At 40.6% G+C, this 12,928-nt stretch overlaps 1 protein-coding gene across 4 annotated transcripts in view; it reads right to left on the reverse strand.

The window, feature by feature from the left end:
• PPP2R5E (protein phosphatase 2 regulatory subunit B'epsilon) overlaps nt 1-12,928 on the reverse strand; it is a 148,868-nt gene that overhangs the window by 58,376 nt on the left and 77,564 nt on the right. For all 4 annotated transcript variants that reach the window (XM_043556316.1, XM_043556314.1, XM_043556317.1 and 1 more), the window contains exon 3: nt 8,904-9,100. In XM_043556316.1, the coding sequence (XP_043412251.1) occupies nt 8,904-9,100 (197 nt within the window). The remainder of the gene's footprint in view (nt 1-8,903; nt 9,101-12,928) is intronic.

Raw genomic sequence — 12,928 nt, forward strand, 5'->3', positions numbered from 1 at the left:
ATACATCAGCGCTAGACAAGTCACAGCTGTCAAACAATTTTAAGTATATTGAAAACTCTGAACAATCTGTAAAGCAGTCAAGCCAGAAGGATACAGCTTGTAAATGAAGCAAATAGCAATCATGAGTAGCTCAGTTGTTTCCTGAGTAAAAACCCACTCCTTTGTACATTTAAATTAAAACTAAACCCATTAAAATCCCTGTCAGATTCCTTAAGAGAGAATGTCTCCTGGAGAGAAATGGTAAATTATTAATATAGTATAGACATGAATATGCAAGTGTATCAGGAAAAATCTTATTCAGGTAAACTAAGGGCTGTATACATATGCATGTATATCTAATTCTAACCACACAGGCACATGCAGATTTACAGGGTCTTCAAAAAAAAAAAAAAAAGACCTGGAGATGAAACTTCCCATGAAAAATTAAAATTTTAAGTCAACAGAGAAAAGATATGGAAAGCTACCTTACAGAGACTTATAAAAAAAAAAAAAAGCTTTCAGCCTCTCAAGATTCACTGTAGCTAGCTAGAAAAACTGATTAAACCATCTAAAGAAAAAGGGGAGTCTAACAGGGGTGGTAGAGGTGGTATCACGACTAATGACAGCGATAAAGACATCATAACAACCTTATAACATCACACGCTTAAAAAGGTGAAGACTCGTCTAAGTGGCAGGACTCACCTAGCAAGGGCAACAAAAAGGAGACTACCCGTGTAAGCGCCGATTGGGGACCATCATGGAGACGGAGGGATGTTCCCATCATCTAACTCCCTTGCTCCAAATTCAAGCTAAGCAAGTAACGCAAGGATGCCTTGACTGCTGGTAGAGCTTGCCTGCTTCTAATGGTGGGACAGACAAAAGAGATACGGGGGGAGCACATGAACTCAGGAGATAGGATCATCTCAAGAACTGTACTTTGGGTGGAACAGAAGAGAGTCCTGAACTACACAGCCCTCCTCCTGAGCTCCTCTTCACCTCCCAATCATCGTTCACTCTCCCATACTGGAAGGGAGGGGGAGAGCGGAGAAAACAAGGTTGAGAAGCACTCTTAATTCAAGAATAACACAAAGGCGGGGTAGTGAAGTGGTGAGGGGAGAGAGCGGGAGAGGGAAGCTGTTTCTTAAGCAACAATGAACATTTAATCCTGAAGCCTCCTATTTGGTTTGGCCTTGTGAGGAGCAGCAAGATTCAGGGAAAGGCTATTCAAAACCCTTATTACCTATTTATTTAGAAGAGCTCAAGGAAAAGGACACAGTTCAGAGGCAGGAGTCCAATCTTGGGGGTTTAGTCCTCATTCCTATAGTAAAGGATGATTCCAGGAAAGCATTAGGCACAGCAGTTAAGAGTATGGTCTCTGGAGCCAAACAGCCTGGATTCAAATCCGCCCTGCCTGTTCCCCAGGTGAGTAGCTCTGGGAAAGTTCCACAGCCTCTCTCTACTTCCTTCACATCATCTATACAATAATATACATAATATTACTATCGATCTCACAGGGTTGTTGTGAAGACCAAATTAACTCATATATTGTAGGTGCTGCAGACAATTGTGTTAACCATGGAATTTGTACAAGTGCTGGTGATCTTTTATGAGTACACACCTTTGCGAAGACGCTGTAAAGATTAAGTATACGACTACAACTGTAAATTGTGCAACTATCAGAACCACCTACCAAAACTGACACAAGATGAAACGGAAAATCTAGAGTCAGACACGTATTTAAGAAACTGAATGCACTACCAGAAAAAACCTGCTGAAAGAGAGAACTACGGGCCCAGATGGTTTCACTGGTGAAATCATTCTAACAACTTCATTTTTCATCTTTAGTTACTGCCATGAATGGGAAGACTCTGCTCCTTTCCAATCGTGTATTTTCCAAGAGAGCAGCATCTAGCAGAGCATTGCACGTGTGGTAAGATCAAGCTTAAACCCCTGTGGAGTCAGGTATGTCTTTGAATAGTCAGTCAAAAGCTATGGATCCTCTACCACGAAAATACACAAAACAGGGGTGCCTGGGTGGCTCAGTCAGTTGAGCGTCCAACTCTTGATTTCAGCTCAGCCCATGATCCTAGGGCTGTGGGATGGAGTCCTGTGTCAGAGTCTGCCATGCTGAACATGGAGCCTGCTTGGGATTCCCTTTCTCTTTCTCTCTCTGCCCCCTCCCCCTCTCATGCTCCAAAATTAAATAAATAAATACACGAACAAGCGAGCAAACAAACAAACACAAAATACCCAAAATTCTGCAGTCAACATCAGAAGGTCCACTGACTATAAAAACAATCTACAGACACCCTAGTATGCTACATGAATATTATTAAGTGGGCATTAACTAAAGAAGCACAGTGCAGTTGTTTAAGATTTACAGTAATTAAAGAAAGGACAAAGTGCCTGCCAGTCTCTCTACCCTCTGATAAATTACAAATGGTAACAATATGCTCCTAACCTTGAGCGGCCAATTCTTCCGGATCTCATTCTAAAAATGTCTGTTGATAATCTTCATTATCGTAACCTTAAATTCTTTTCTAAGTAACAAGGAATCCTTCACTTTCCAATTTAATTCTCAGGTCCTGTTCCGATTCTCAAAATTTGCCAATAATTTCAGTTCCTAGATGTCCTTCCCAGACATCACTCAATTCTCTTCCATTATTTATATTTTCAGTAGTGTAGGCAGCCCATCTCCACCACCATCACCCCCACCCAGGCACCACCACATGGGTCAGATCTTATCTCCTTCCAGTCTGAAGAGTCACCTCGAAGGCAGATTCTGGCCAGGATGTATGGTTACATTCCTTATCAGATGCCAGAAGATGAAAAATGGAAATTTCACATTTCCCCCTGGTACTTATCATTCCCAAGGCACTTTTAGATAGTTGTTATTTTATGAAAAGAAACTCTGTCTGTCCTTCAGCCAATAAAGCATGTAGTGAAATTAACAAAGCACTCCTATAAGTCTGTGTAGGCAGACTCTGAGACCTTTAATTGCAACTTCATTATTTTCTACAGAACCGTATTTTTCTATTAAGAGGCAAACCAGAGCTGTGATCTCCCGTTAAATCAAAGGATATATAAAAGATACAACACACAGATAACCAAATGACAGGGTATAATTTGAGAATAGGAAAAACAAAGCTAATGGTGGCCAAGAAACAATAATTAGGACTCAAGGAAAGACTTCAAGAGAAAAGAAAAAAAAATGTTCTAAATATTTTAAAACTATATCACCTTTGGAAAAATCACATATTCTACAATGGGAGGTATACAGAAATTTAACCACAGATTAGGAGCAGGGCAGACTTTGAAACCAATAAAAGTAAAGACATAAAGACAAAATATGAAAATAAATAACGGCAAACAACCACAGCAACAAGGTATACTGTCTGCAAGAGAAGGCATAAGACTGTATTCTAATGAAGGCAGTATGCCTAAGATTCCATCAGTGTACGTGCAACCACCATCTACAGGCATCATCTCAACTTCCTTATACTTTGAGCGCTCCTCAACCCCCCAGCTCCCACCTGCACCAATGCTCGAAAGCACAGTGGTTCCCTGTACCACCGGCAATTCCATCATCGTTCTTTTTTTCTCCTGTTCTCCTCCCACACCAACAATTCCCAATCTCCGTCTTCACCTTTCCACATCTAGGTCCCCCATAACCTCCAAGTTAACACACCAAAAGTCCACTGCTCGGTTTCCACGCAAAACCCACTCGCCCTCCAGCTATACCTTTCTCAAATAGTGGCATAACAAACCACCTAATTCCCAAAGCTATCCTCACCACCCCTTCCTCTCTCTCACACTGCAAACATCCACACAAATGCCAAGTGGCTTCAATATTATGTGGGTCTCAAATGCCATCCTTTCTTCTCCTTCTCTACTTTCATACCTGTGTTTGCCTTAGGGCTTTCACAGCTTCTCTAAAACACCCCTTCCCTAATTGATTCCTCTCCGCCTTCAATTTTGGCGCCCTCCAATCTATCTGGCCCACTGCCAGTGCAATACAAATCTGACCATGTCACTCAACTGCTTAAAACTTTCCAGTGTTTATCCACTGTCTGTGAGGTTCTTTCAAGAACGGGCCCACACCTCCAGCTTCAACTGCCACCATTCACCTCCTCGAACTCCCCAATACACGTGTGCGCGCGTGCACACACACACACACACACACACACACACACACACACACAAAATGCTGTGACAACACTACTTGTGTTTCTCTGAATATATCACGGGGTCGGGAAATCCCTTTGCATCATGTAATTCTCTTCTTCATTTCAACACTAGTTCAGCCACTTAGAAAACACGCATTCACCTTTTAACACCTACTGAGGCTTTACTTCCTTTGTAAAAAGCCTTCCTTAACCATCTCTACTTACCTCGGACTACTCACCCTTTGTACTCCTTTCTTGCCTTGTATATACACCTCTATTAATACACGTATGACATTTTCTTATATTTGTTCATGAGTATCCCTTCTACCTGATTTTAAGTTTGCTGACAGAGCAGGACCCAGCCTTTTTTTATTATCAAAATGTAAAAGTGTGGTTCCAAGTCATTCAGTAAACTTTACCTGGAGTTAGCTAAAAATAACGTCTTCACCAATGAGATACCATCTCACATTCGAACTATACCTAAAAGTGACGTTTTTGAAAAGGAAGATGTGCACATATAAAGAGCATAAAATACAAAGAGCTCGAGTTTGGGTTAAAAAAAAAAAAAAACAGCACAAGATTACTGGGAGAGCCAGAAATTCTAAAAAGTCTTTCAAATGGATGCATGGCAACAGAACCAAAGAGAAAAAACATTAGCATAATGTGGTAAAAATACTGACTCAAGGACAGAAGCCTGACACTTGAGATGATACAAAGCAGAATGAGCCAAAGCCTCAAGGAACTACAAGTCCTGATTCTCGTTTTTTCCATCAGATTTGCCCTCAGGTGAAATACATGAAAACAAACCACTTACCTAAGCTACTATTTTGGAAGCAGAATCCATTCTCAATTTCTTAGACTGTGTTGACTGAAAGAGCCAGTGGTTTTCAGAGCTGGAAGGTGGGAGCAATCGTCACCGATCCCCTCCATTTATACACAGGAGAAACCGGGGCTTGAGAGGAAATTAATTATTTGCCCGAGACCTCACCATCAATCAAGTGGACGGTGACTTCCACATTCTCAGTCTCGGGCTCTCTCCACCAGCCCACACAACTCTCCCGCAGGGAAGGTACGCACTACATTGTTTTATCCTGTTTACACATCAAGAGCTGCTTTGCTTTCTTAATTCTAGCAGCCTGGAGGTGGTATCTAGACTTCATTTAAATGCTAAAAATGGCTTCCACAACTCACAGATTACTTTTATCGGTCACTCTTTCCTTCCCCTAACAGACTTAGAACTCTCAAAGGACAGGTCCCTTCAGGTTGGATCAAAGGCGTTTGGTAATAGTGCTAACACCAGAACCTGTCGCTGTAAGTCATCACTCATCCTCGTTTATAAAGCCTGGCTATCACTTACTGATATTTCACTAAAAGCACCACCATTTCCTTCACTAATCCTAGTGAAAGTGGTTGCATTTTACAATAACAAGAAAGAATAGGTGGGGACGGTGACATTTGTTCAACAGGCAGGATCATCTTGGAGTTACAGAATTTGAGAACCATCGAGGCAATGGAATACGACACATCCAGCTGACAACACCTCAAGTCCACAAAAGGAATGCTGGGTTCCACCAATGATTGTAAAATCAAGTATATAATAACAGAATCGTCCAAACATAGCACTATTGAACTAATGCTTGCCATATGTTAGGGACTATTCCATAAGCTTTGTACACAGATATTGCCAATCCTCACAAAAGGCCAGAAAAAGGCAGGTGTGATACAGATGAGGAAAGTGGGCAGTGGCAGCACCAGAATTTCTATATAGAAGGGGCCTCCGAGGTGGCAAAATGGAAGGGAGTAGAGGGCAACAAGTGGGGACGGGGTTCCAACCCTTCTTACGGAGTGGTTAAGCGGCCAGCTTGCTAGACTGTATTGCAAGATTGTATCTGAGGAGGTGAGGACTTTACGTGCAGAGCACTTTACTTAGGCAGAGTATTCATGGAGCAGCGGAGGTAGGGCTATGGTCACCCTTCGCCTGATCCCATGTGCCTCTTAGCACCACACAAAAACTGAGGCCCCAGAGGAAGGGCTCCATCCAAGGTGATGAAGCAAGTAAGTGCGGCCAGAGCTGGCACTTGAGCCCAGGTCTGTGTGGCTCCAAAGTCTCTTCTCTTTCAGACTCTCCCACACTAACTCCTTCTCTGTAAATGCCCCAGACTGCCTAAGAACCATGTAAAATTAATGGTTACAATTTCACAAATCATGAGATGTGAAAAATAAACTACGCCCCTGAGAACCCTAAACCACCATCTGGAAAGTTAATTTTCTAATGCCCTAGAACAGTACGCGTGCTACAGATTTAACATCTCCTAAGGTAGGCCTCCAGTATATTTTAAAACCCACATTCATACACAACTCACCTGACGGGAGACTTTTAAAAACAATTTTTGGAAGGGGGTTGGGGGAGGGGAGGGGAGAAGGGAAAATAGTCTCCGTTAAGAGACCAAAGCTCATTTAGAACCAAGTTGGTTTCACAGGAATAAAAGAAGTTTTTGATTATGCCAAATACTGGGTTTAAAAACTAAATATAACCCAATGACATTCAATATCTTAATTTGAGATGATTTGAGAGCCTGAAACACTCGCATTTAAGAGGGAATTCATTCACTCGTTCAACGAACTCCTGATAGACCTGCACTAGGAGGTATTCTGGGGGCCACAGAGATGTGCAGGACATAGTTCCTGCCTAGAAGTGCTTATAGTCTAATTAGAAAAATCAAATAAAGGTGTGAAAAATTAAAGAGCAGCAAGTGAACAAATTCCAAAAGGATGAATTGCCAAGAGATGAAGGAAATGAAAGTATGGGACAACTCTGAGCTTTTCAGGAAACAGCAATAGCACCTGAAGCCAAGTCTTGAAAGGAAGGGGAGAATCAGAGATGGGGCCCAAGAAACACATGAAGGTCCAGAAACAGGGGGAAAGAAAGGCTATTTAAAAAAAACAAACCAGTAAACATACAAAGGTTCTCACACAAAGGTAAACTGATGGGTATATAAGGATATTCATAGGATAGTGGTTAAATGAATTATGGTTCACCCACACAATGAAGTATTACACACCTGTAAGACTGAATGAGACAGCTTTATGTGCACTGATATACAGTCTATATTGCTAAGTGAAAAACGCAAGGTACAGATAAGTTTGTACAGTATGCCACGACTTGTGTATTTATATCTATATGCTTATATGTGCTTACATATTAATGGACAATCCATGGAATGAGATATAGAAGGAAGTCATACAGGGTGGATACCTCTGTTGGCTGAGGAGATGGGTAGGTTAAAACCAAGGGGTAGGTTAAAACCAAAACCTGCAGAAGGCAGATGGCCTAGAGAAAACCTTAGGTGTCAGGTTAAGAGGTTCAGATAGCATGCAAACTCGAGAGCAGGACTTCTCAACAACAGTACTGTTGGCATTTAGGGCCAGATAATTCTTTGTTAGGGGGCTGTCCTGTGCATCATGAGATGTTTAGCTGCAGTTCGACCTCTCTCCAGGAGATGCTGGTAGCATGCCCCTCCCCACCCCTGGGTGTGACTGCCAAATCGTCTCTAGACATTGCCAAAGTGCCCTGGGAAGCAAAACCACCCCTAGTTGAGAACCACTGCTCAAGAGCTACAATGTTAATAGTTAACCTACGAAACATTCTACTAGTATATTCTCGTAAATTAACAACAAATGCAACATACACTCAAACACATATCTGAGGGATACATTGGACATTGTTTTGAAATAATCTTCACACATCAGTCACAGTTTCTCAAGTTATGATAATTCACATCCCTTCCCAAATCTGAACTATTCATTTTTAACTACATCTACTTCATCACGGAGGTCTCTTTTCTGTATCTGTTGAATACAAATGATAAAAGTTGAACTGAAAAGCTAGACAGTTTTCAGCAGTACAGAGAGAATGGGCCAGATTCTCCAAGGGGCTTCCCAGTGGTTGCGCTGACCCTTCTGGATTTCTGCAGCATAATTTCACCAATTAGTGGAAGAGCCCCACCTCCCCAAAAGAGCACGTACTCTCTAGATCCAACATCTTCTGGGATGCCAAGGAAGGCAAGCTTCCCATAGAAATCCAACAGAAAACCATATTTTGGCTCAGCTTTAAAAAAAAAAAAAAAAATACAACAACAAATATAATTACTGACCCAAAAAGAACATAATTACTTCTATTATGCTAATAATGTTTCTTCTCTTAACTCCTAATGACCACACAAAGTGCAAGACACTGTTCAAAAATAATGAAAGACATCACCCCAGATTTCAAGATTATAATGGGAATGATTAGTTTATAAAGCCAGGAGAGGCTTTAACTAGATTCTACAAATCACAATTTTATTGAGGTTAAAGCCATTTCTAAATTACCACAGTGAACAGGGAGGGGGAAAAAAAAATCAAGACATCCAACAGGCTTGAATATTTTTCAAACACAGATCTAAAACTTGTGTTGATTCTCCTGTGTCTTTTCTTTTCCCAATGCCAGAAATCCAAGAACACCCTGGCAATCCTGGCTTCATACTCTGAAGTCGCTGGTTCCTCCAGTACTGTTGTAGGTGAAAAGTTGTGGATTTCATTCTCATGAAATCATACTCTTCAAATTCTAGTATTGTTCCGACTACTTTAGCTTAGCTCTCAGAAGGTTGGTTCTCATTTGTGGAGGTGGCCTCCAGTGACCTGACTCTGCAATAATTACACCTGTACGTCGCTATGGAAGGTGCTTAAAAGTGTCCGCGGCGAAACAAAGAAACTCACCATTCTAACTACTTCAGGGTAAGTCTGCTCTGTCAAACAGCCTCTGCTTATTGTAATGTAGTCCACCAGTTCATTAAGAGTGGAGCGCTTGTATTCTTTCATTTTAAGATCAGATAGCGTGTCCATGAAGTCAAAAATGACACAGCACTGCTGAAGTTTCTTTAGGAACAGTTCAGGCTGCTCTGAGGACGGAACGTCTAAGAAAAAAAAAGGAAATGGTGTAAGTCTGTCATCAATTTCTAGGTAACAGGAATTCTCTGTGAAAGTTACTTCAAAGGCAAGCTCAAAAAAATAAGAATTCACATGACAACAGTGTTCTTTTTAACAATTACACACGGGCGGGAGGGGATACCATAGCCACTGCTTAGGAGACCTTGTCTTTGAAAGCTACGTGGTACCAACACAATAGACAGCATTTGCTATTCCAAATATCTATTCCAACCAAAGATAGACCAAAATCCCAAGAGCCATTAGAAAGTTGAAGCAAATTTTAACCAAAAACATCCCATGTCAAAACCCCTGAGCCAAAAGCACTGAAAAAGGTCAAACTTCCCATTATAAGGTAAAGCCACAAGTTTTCACTTGGTTTAAATTAGTTTTACTAAAAAAATTTCAAAGCAGAAATGTCAGTAAATTCATTTTAATTTCACGCTGACATCCTTGGTATTTAAAGCAACTGTTGTATGTGTGTTTATATTTTTTGTTTTGTTTTGGCTTGACATCTATGAAGTTTCTTTGTCAAGGAAACTTGGAAAACCAACAAAATGAAGTAATATCAATTCTCTCAAAAAGAACACACCAGTGATGGGACAATAAGAGCAAACTATACTTCAATCTATGCTCTCTCTTATGACCCATCTTATTCCCTTAACAGTGCGAGAAAACCACTAACATCTTCATTAGTATGTTCTCAGAATAAACATCTGTTCTTTTCCCACAAACAGCAGGTCAGACATTTGGTTTGGTGTCATTTCTAAAAAATATATAAAATTTCAAGTTAAAATTCCTCAGTGAGAATGAAAACCTGATTTACAGCTGGACGTGAAACACATCAAGTTGTAGACAGCCCACTCCATTCCTTTATTTTCACTACTTTATTCCCCAAACTGGATCTTCTCTAAAAAGGCAATGAAATTATGACCAGGCTCCCGCCTTCATCTAAGGTACGTAACTCATTAATCCTCAAAACACTCTTAAAGGTAAGCAGGTGGCATGATATTATTTTCCCAAAAAGAAAATTAGAGACTATCACTGAGGTCGTCCCACAATGAATAAGTTACGGAGCTGGGCCCAGCGCCCAGGTCTCCCACCACATTTCCACACTCCCTTTGTACCGCTCAAGAAGGACTTTAACAATGTTTGGCCACTCACTTGCAAGCACCTTCAGTTGCCAGCTTCCCAGTAAATGCTTTCCAGCAGCCGTAAAGCACAGGCCACCTATTCTCTGGAGGTAAGTGCGACAGTTAGCAGCACTCACCTTACAACACCAGCGGCCCTAGCAGAAGGCAGTGAGGGCAGGCTCCTATTAAAAGGGTCCACGTGACTCCTCTCCACAACCCTCTTCCCCTGCTCACACCCCATAACCCAAGTGCTAGTCCAAGTACGTGGGACCTCAGAGATAATTCTCCCAAAACACTGCCTGCTGACATCAACTTTCAGGTAAGCCTAGATGAGAGTGGGCAGGACACCTGAAAACACAGGATTTTCCTACCAGATACAAAGGAACAAGAAGTAGTCAGTATTTTTGAAGGTATGTAGAGCATCACTGCTATTCTTAGTGAAAACAAGTTATAAATTTAGAAATTATTCTTAACCTGTAAGTTTTCTCCCCTGCCACCACCCCCATGGGTCCCTAAAAGCCTAATATATTACAAAGACTTTGGGATTTAAGCTGTGAGATATCTTATTCTATGTCCCTAGACTTAATCACATTCAAAAAAAAAAAAAAATCTAGCTGAAACTAGTCTAGTCTAAATCTAGTCTAAAACTAGTCTAAAGACTGGGGCGCCTGGGTGGCTCAGTCGGTTGAGCGTCCGACTTCGGCTCAGGTCATGATCTCACAGTTCGTGAGTTCGAGCCCCCGCATCGGGCTCTGTGCTGACAGCTTAGAGCCTGGAGCCTGCTTCAAATTCTATGTCTCCCTCTCTCCCTGCTCCTCCCCCGCCCATGCTCTGTCTCTCTCTCCTTCAAAAATAAAAAATAAATAAATAAATAAATAAATACCATTAAAACTAGTCTAAAGACTATAAGAACTGAGTTTAATCAGACCAAGCTTTCTCTTGAATTGCTACCTGCTTTTAGCATTCAAAATTAATTAATAAGTAAACAAAACTAAGCAGCTTATGAAAATGGCTATATATCCATAGCCAATGACTAGTTACATGCATAGGACCATGATGGTTAAGTACTAAAGTCCTGCAAGTTCTAAGTCAGACCTCATACCTCAAAGCTGAATGGAAGTTTTGATGCTGCACAGGGAACAAAACAATCTTATTAATGTAACATTAAGGTTAAAATCTTTAAAGGAGATTTTAATTAATCCTATTTTTGATACAGTAACTTTAATAAGGCTTGAAAACCAGACCATTTACACGGAGAACTGCATAACTCAGCACATACGAATTATGAAAGCATCTATAAGTGACAGCCTTTCCTCCAAAAAGCAAACCATCATTTAAGTAGTGACAACAGTGATTAATCATTGTGGTCGCTGCAAAAAACCTCAAGAGATTCATATATTTGGCTATTTTTAAAATCCAGGCAATTAACATTTGGTCTTTTTTTTTATGTTAGGCAGTTGAAATTTATTCTTAATCCAAATTGACGTAATGTCATAGACAAATGTGAAGCAGGCTATCCATCTGCCTAATGGAATAATAATCGCTTTCGTTTACTAAGCACTATTGGGTACATTTGTTGTGTACTATTCTAAGCATTTTCAAGTATTATATCTCACATAATACCACAACAGTTCTATGCAGTAGGTACTATTTCCAATTTAACAAATGAAAAAATCAAGACACAAGGAAATTCAGTGACTTGCCCAGAATCATACAGCCAACAAGCAGAAAGACAGGATTCAAACCCAGGCACACTGGCTCCAGAGCAAGGACTGTTCATCATCGTGCAACCATGAAACTCAATAAAAGACAAGAAGAATATCAGACTTCATAAAACGGGGTGTGTGCAAAGAGATAAGAAAAGGAAGAACACAGAGAGAAATCAACAAGTAATCTCCAACATGCCCCATTCATAAAGGATCAGGCTGAACCCCTTCTCTATCCTCCCTCTAGCCCATTCCCGAGATTAACACACACAGCAAGAAGCTATTCTTTATCACAGGCTAAATTCTTCTAAATGATCTCTTCTCCTTAACTTAAATAACAGAAGTAATCAAGACTGACGAAAGAAAAAGAGGGAGGAGTATTCCTGAAAGGGACAATTCAATTACAGCAACAATTCAAAAAAAATTTTTTTTTTCATTCTCACTGAAGGAGGACCTAAATCAGCCTGAGCAAAGGGCTCTTGTACTGTCTGGTCCTCTGACTGCCTCAAATAGCTGTGCTGCTCTCAACCTCCTTGCCCTCATCTCCCTAATCCCAGTGAGCTATGAAAACGGGTAATGTGAAAAGGTAGAACAAGCCAGTATCGGAGAAGAAACACTCTGAGTAGCCCAGAAGGTTTCAATGATAGAAGTTTAATGTCTTATGGAACCGGTCCCAGAAGCAGATAACAAATATCTTTTAAAGAAACATTTATCAAAAGTATCAGGTACTAGGTCGGAAAAAGAAGATCATAAATGACAAAAAGAAGAAATCACATAGGCAATGCATTCTAACCATAATGTAATAACACTAGATTTTAACAGTTCAAAGTCACCCACCTCCCAAATGCAAGCCACCTGAGAATCTAAACACTTCTGAAATAACTCAGATTGGAGGAAAACAAATTACAAATTACAGACATTTAGAAATAAATGTAAATTAGAAAAATTAAAGGTCATCTTAGAATCCCAAAGCAGACCA

Source organism: Prionailurus bengalensis, chromosome B3 (assembly GCF_016509475.1).
Source record: "Prionailurus bengalensis isolate Pbe53 chromosome B3, Fcat_Pben_1.1_paternal_pri, whole genome shotgun sequence".
NCBI classification, from domain to species: domain Eukaryota; kingdom Metazoa; phylum Chordata; class Mammalia; order Carnivora; family Felidae; genus Prionailurus; species Prionailurus bengalensis.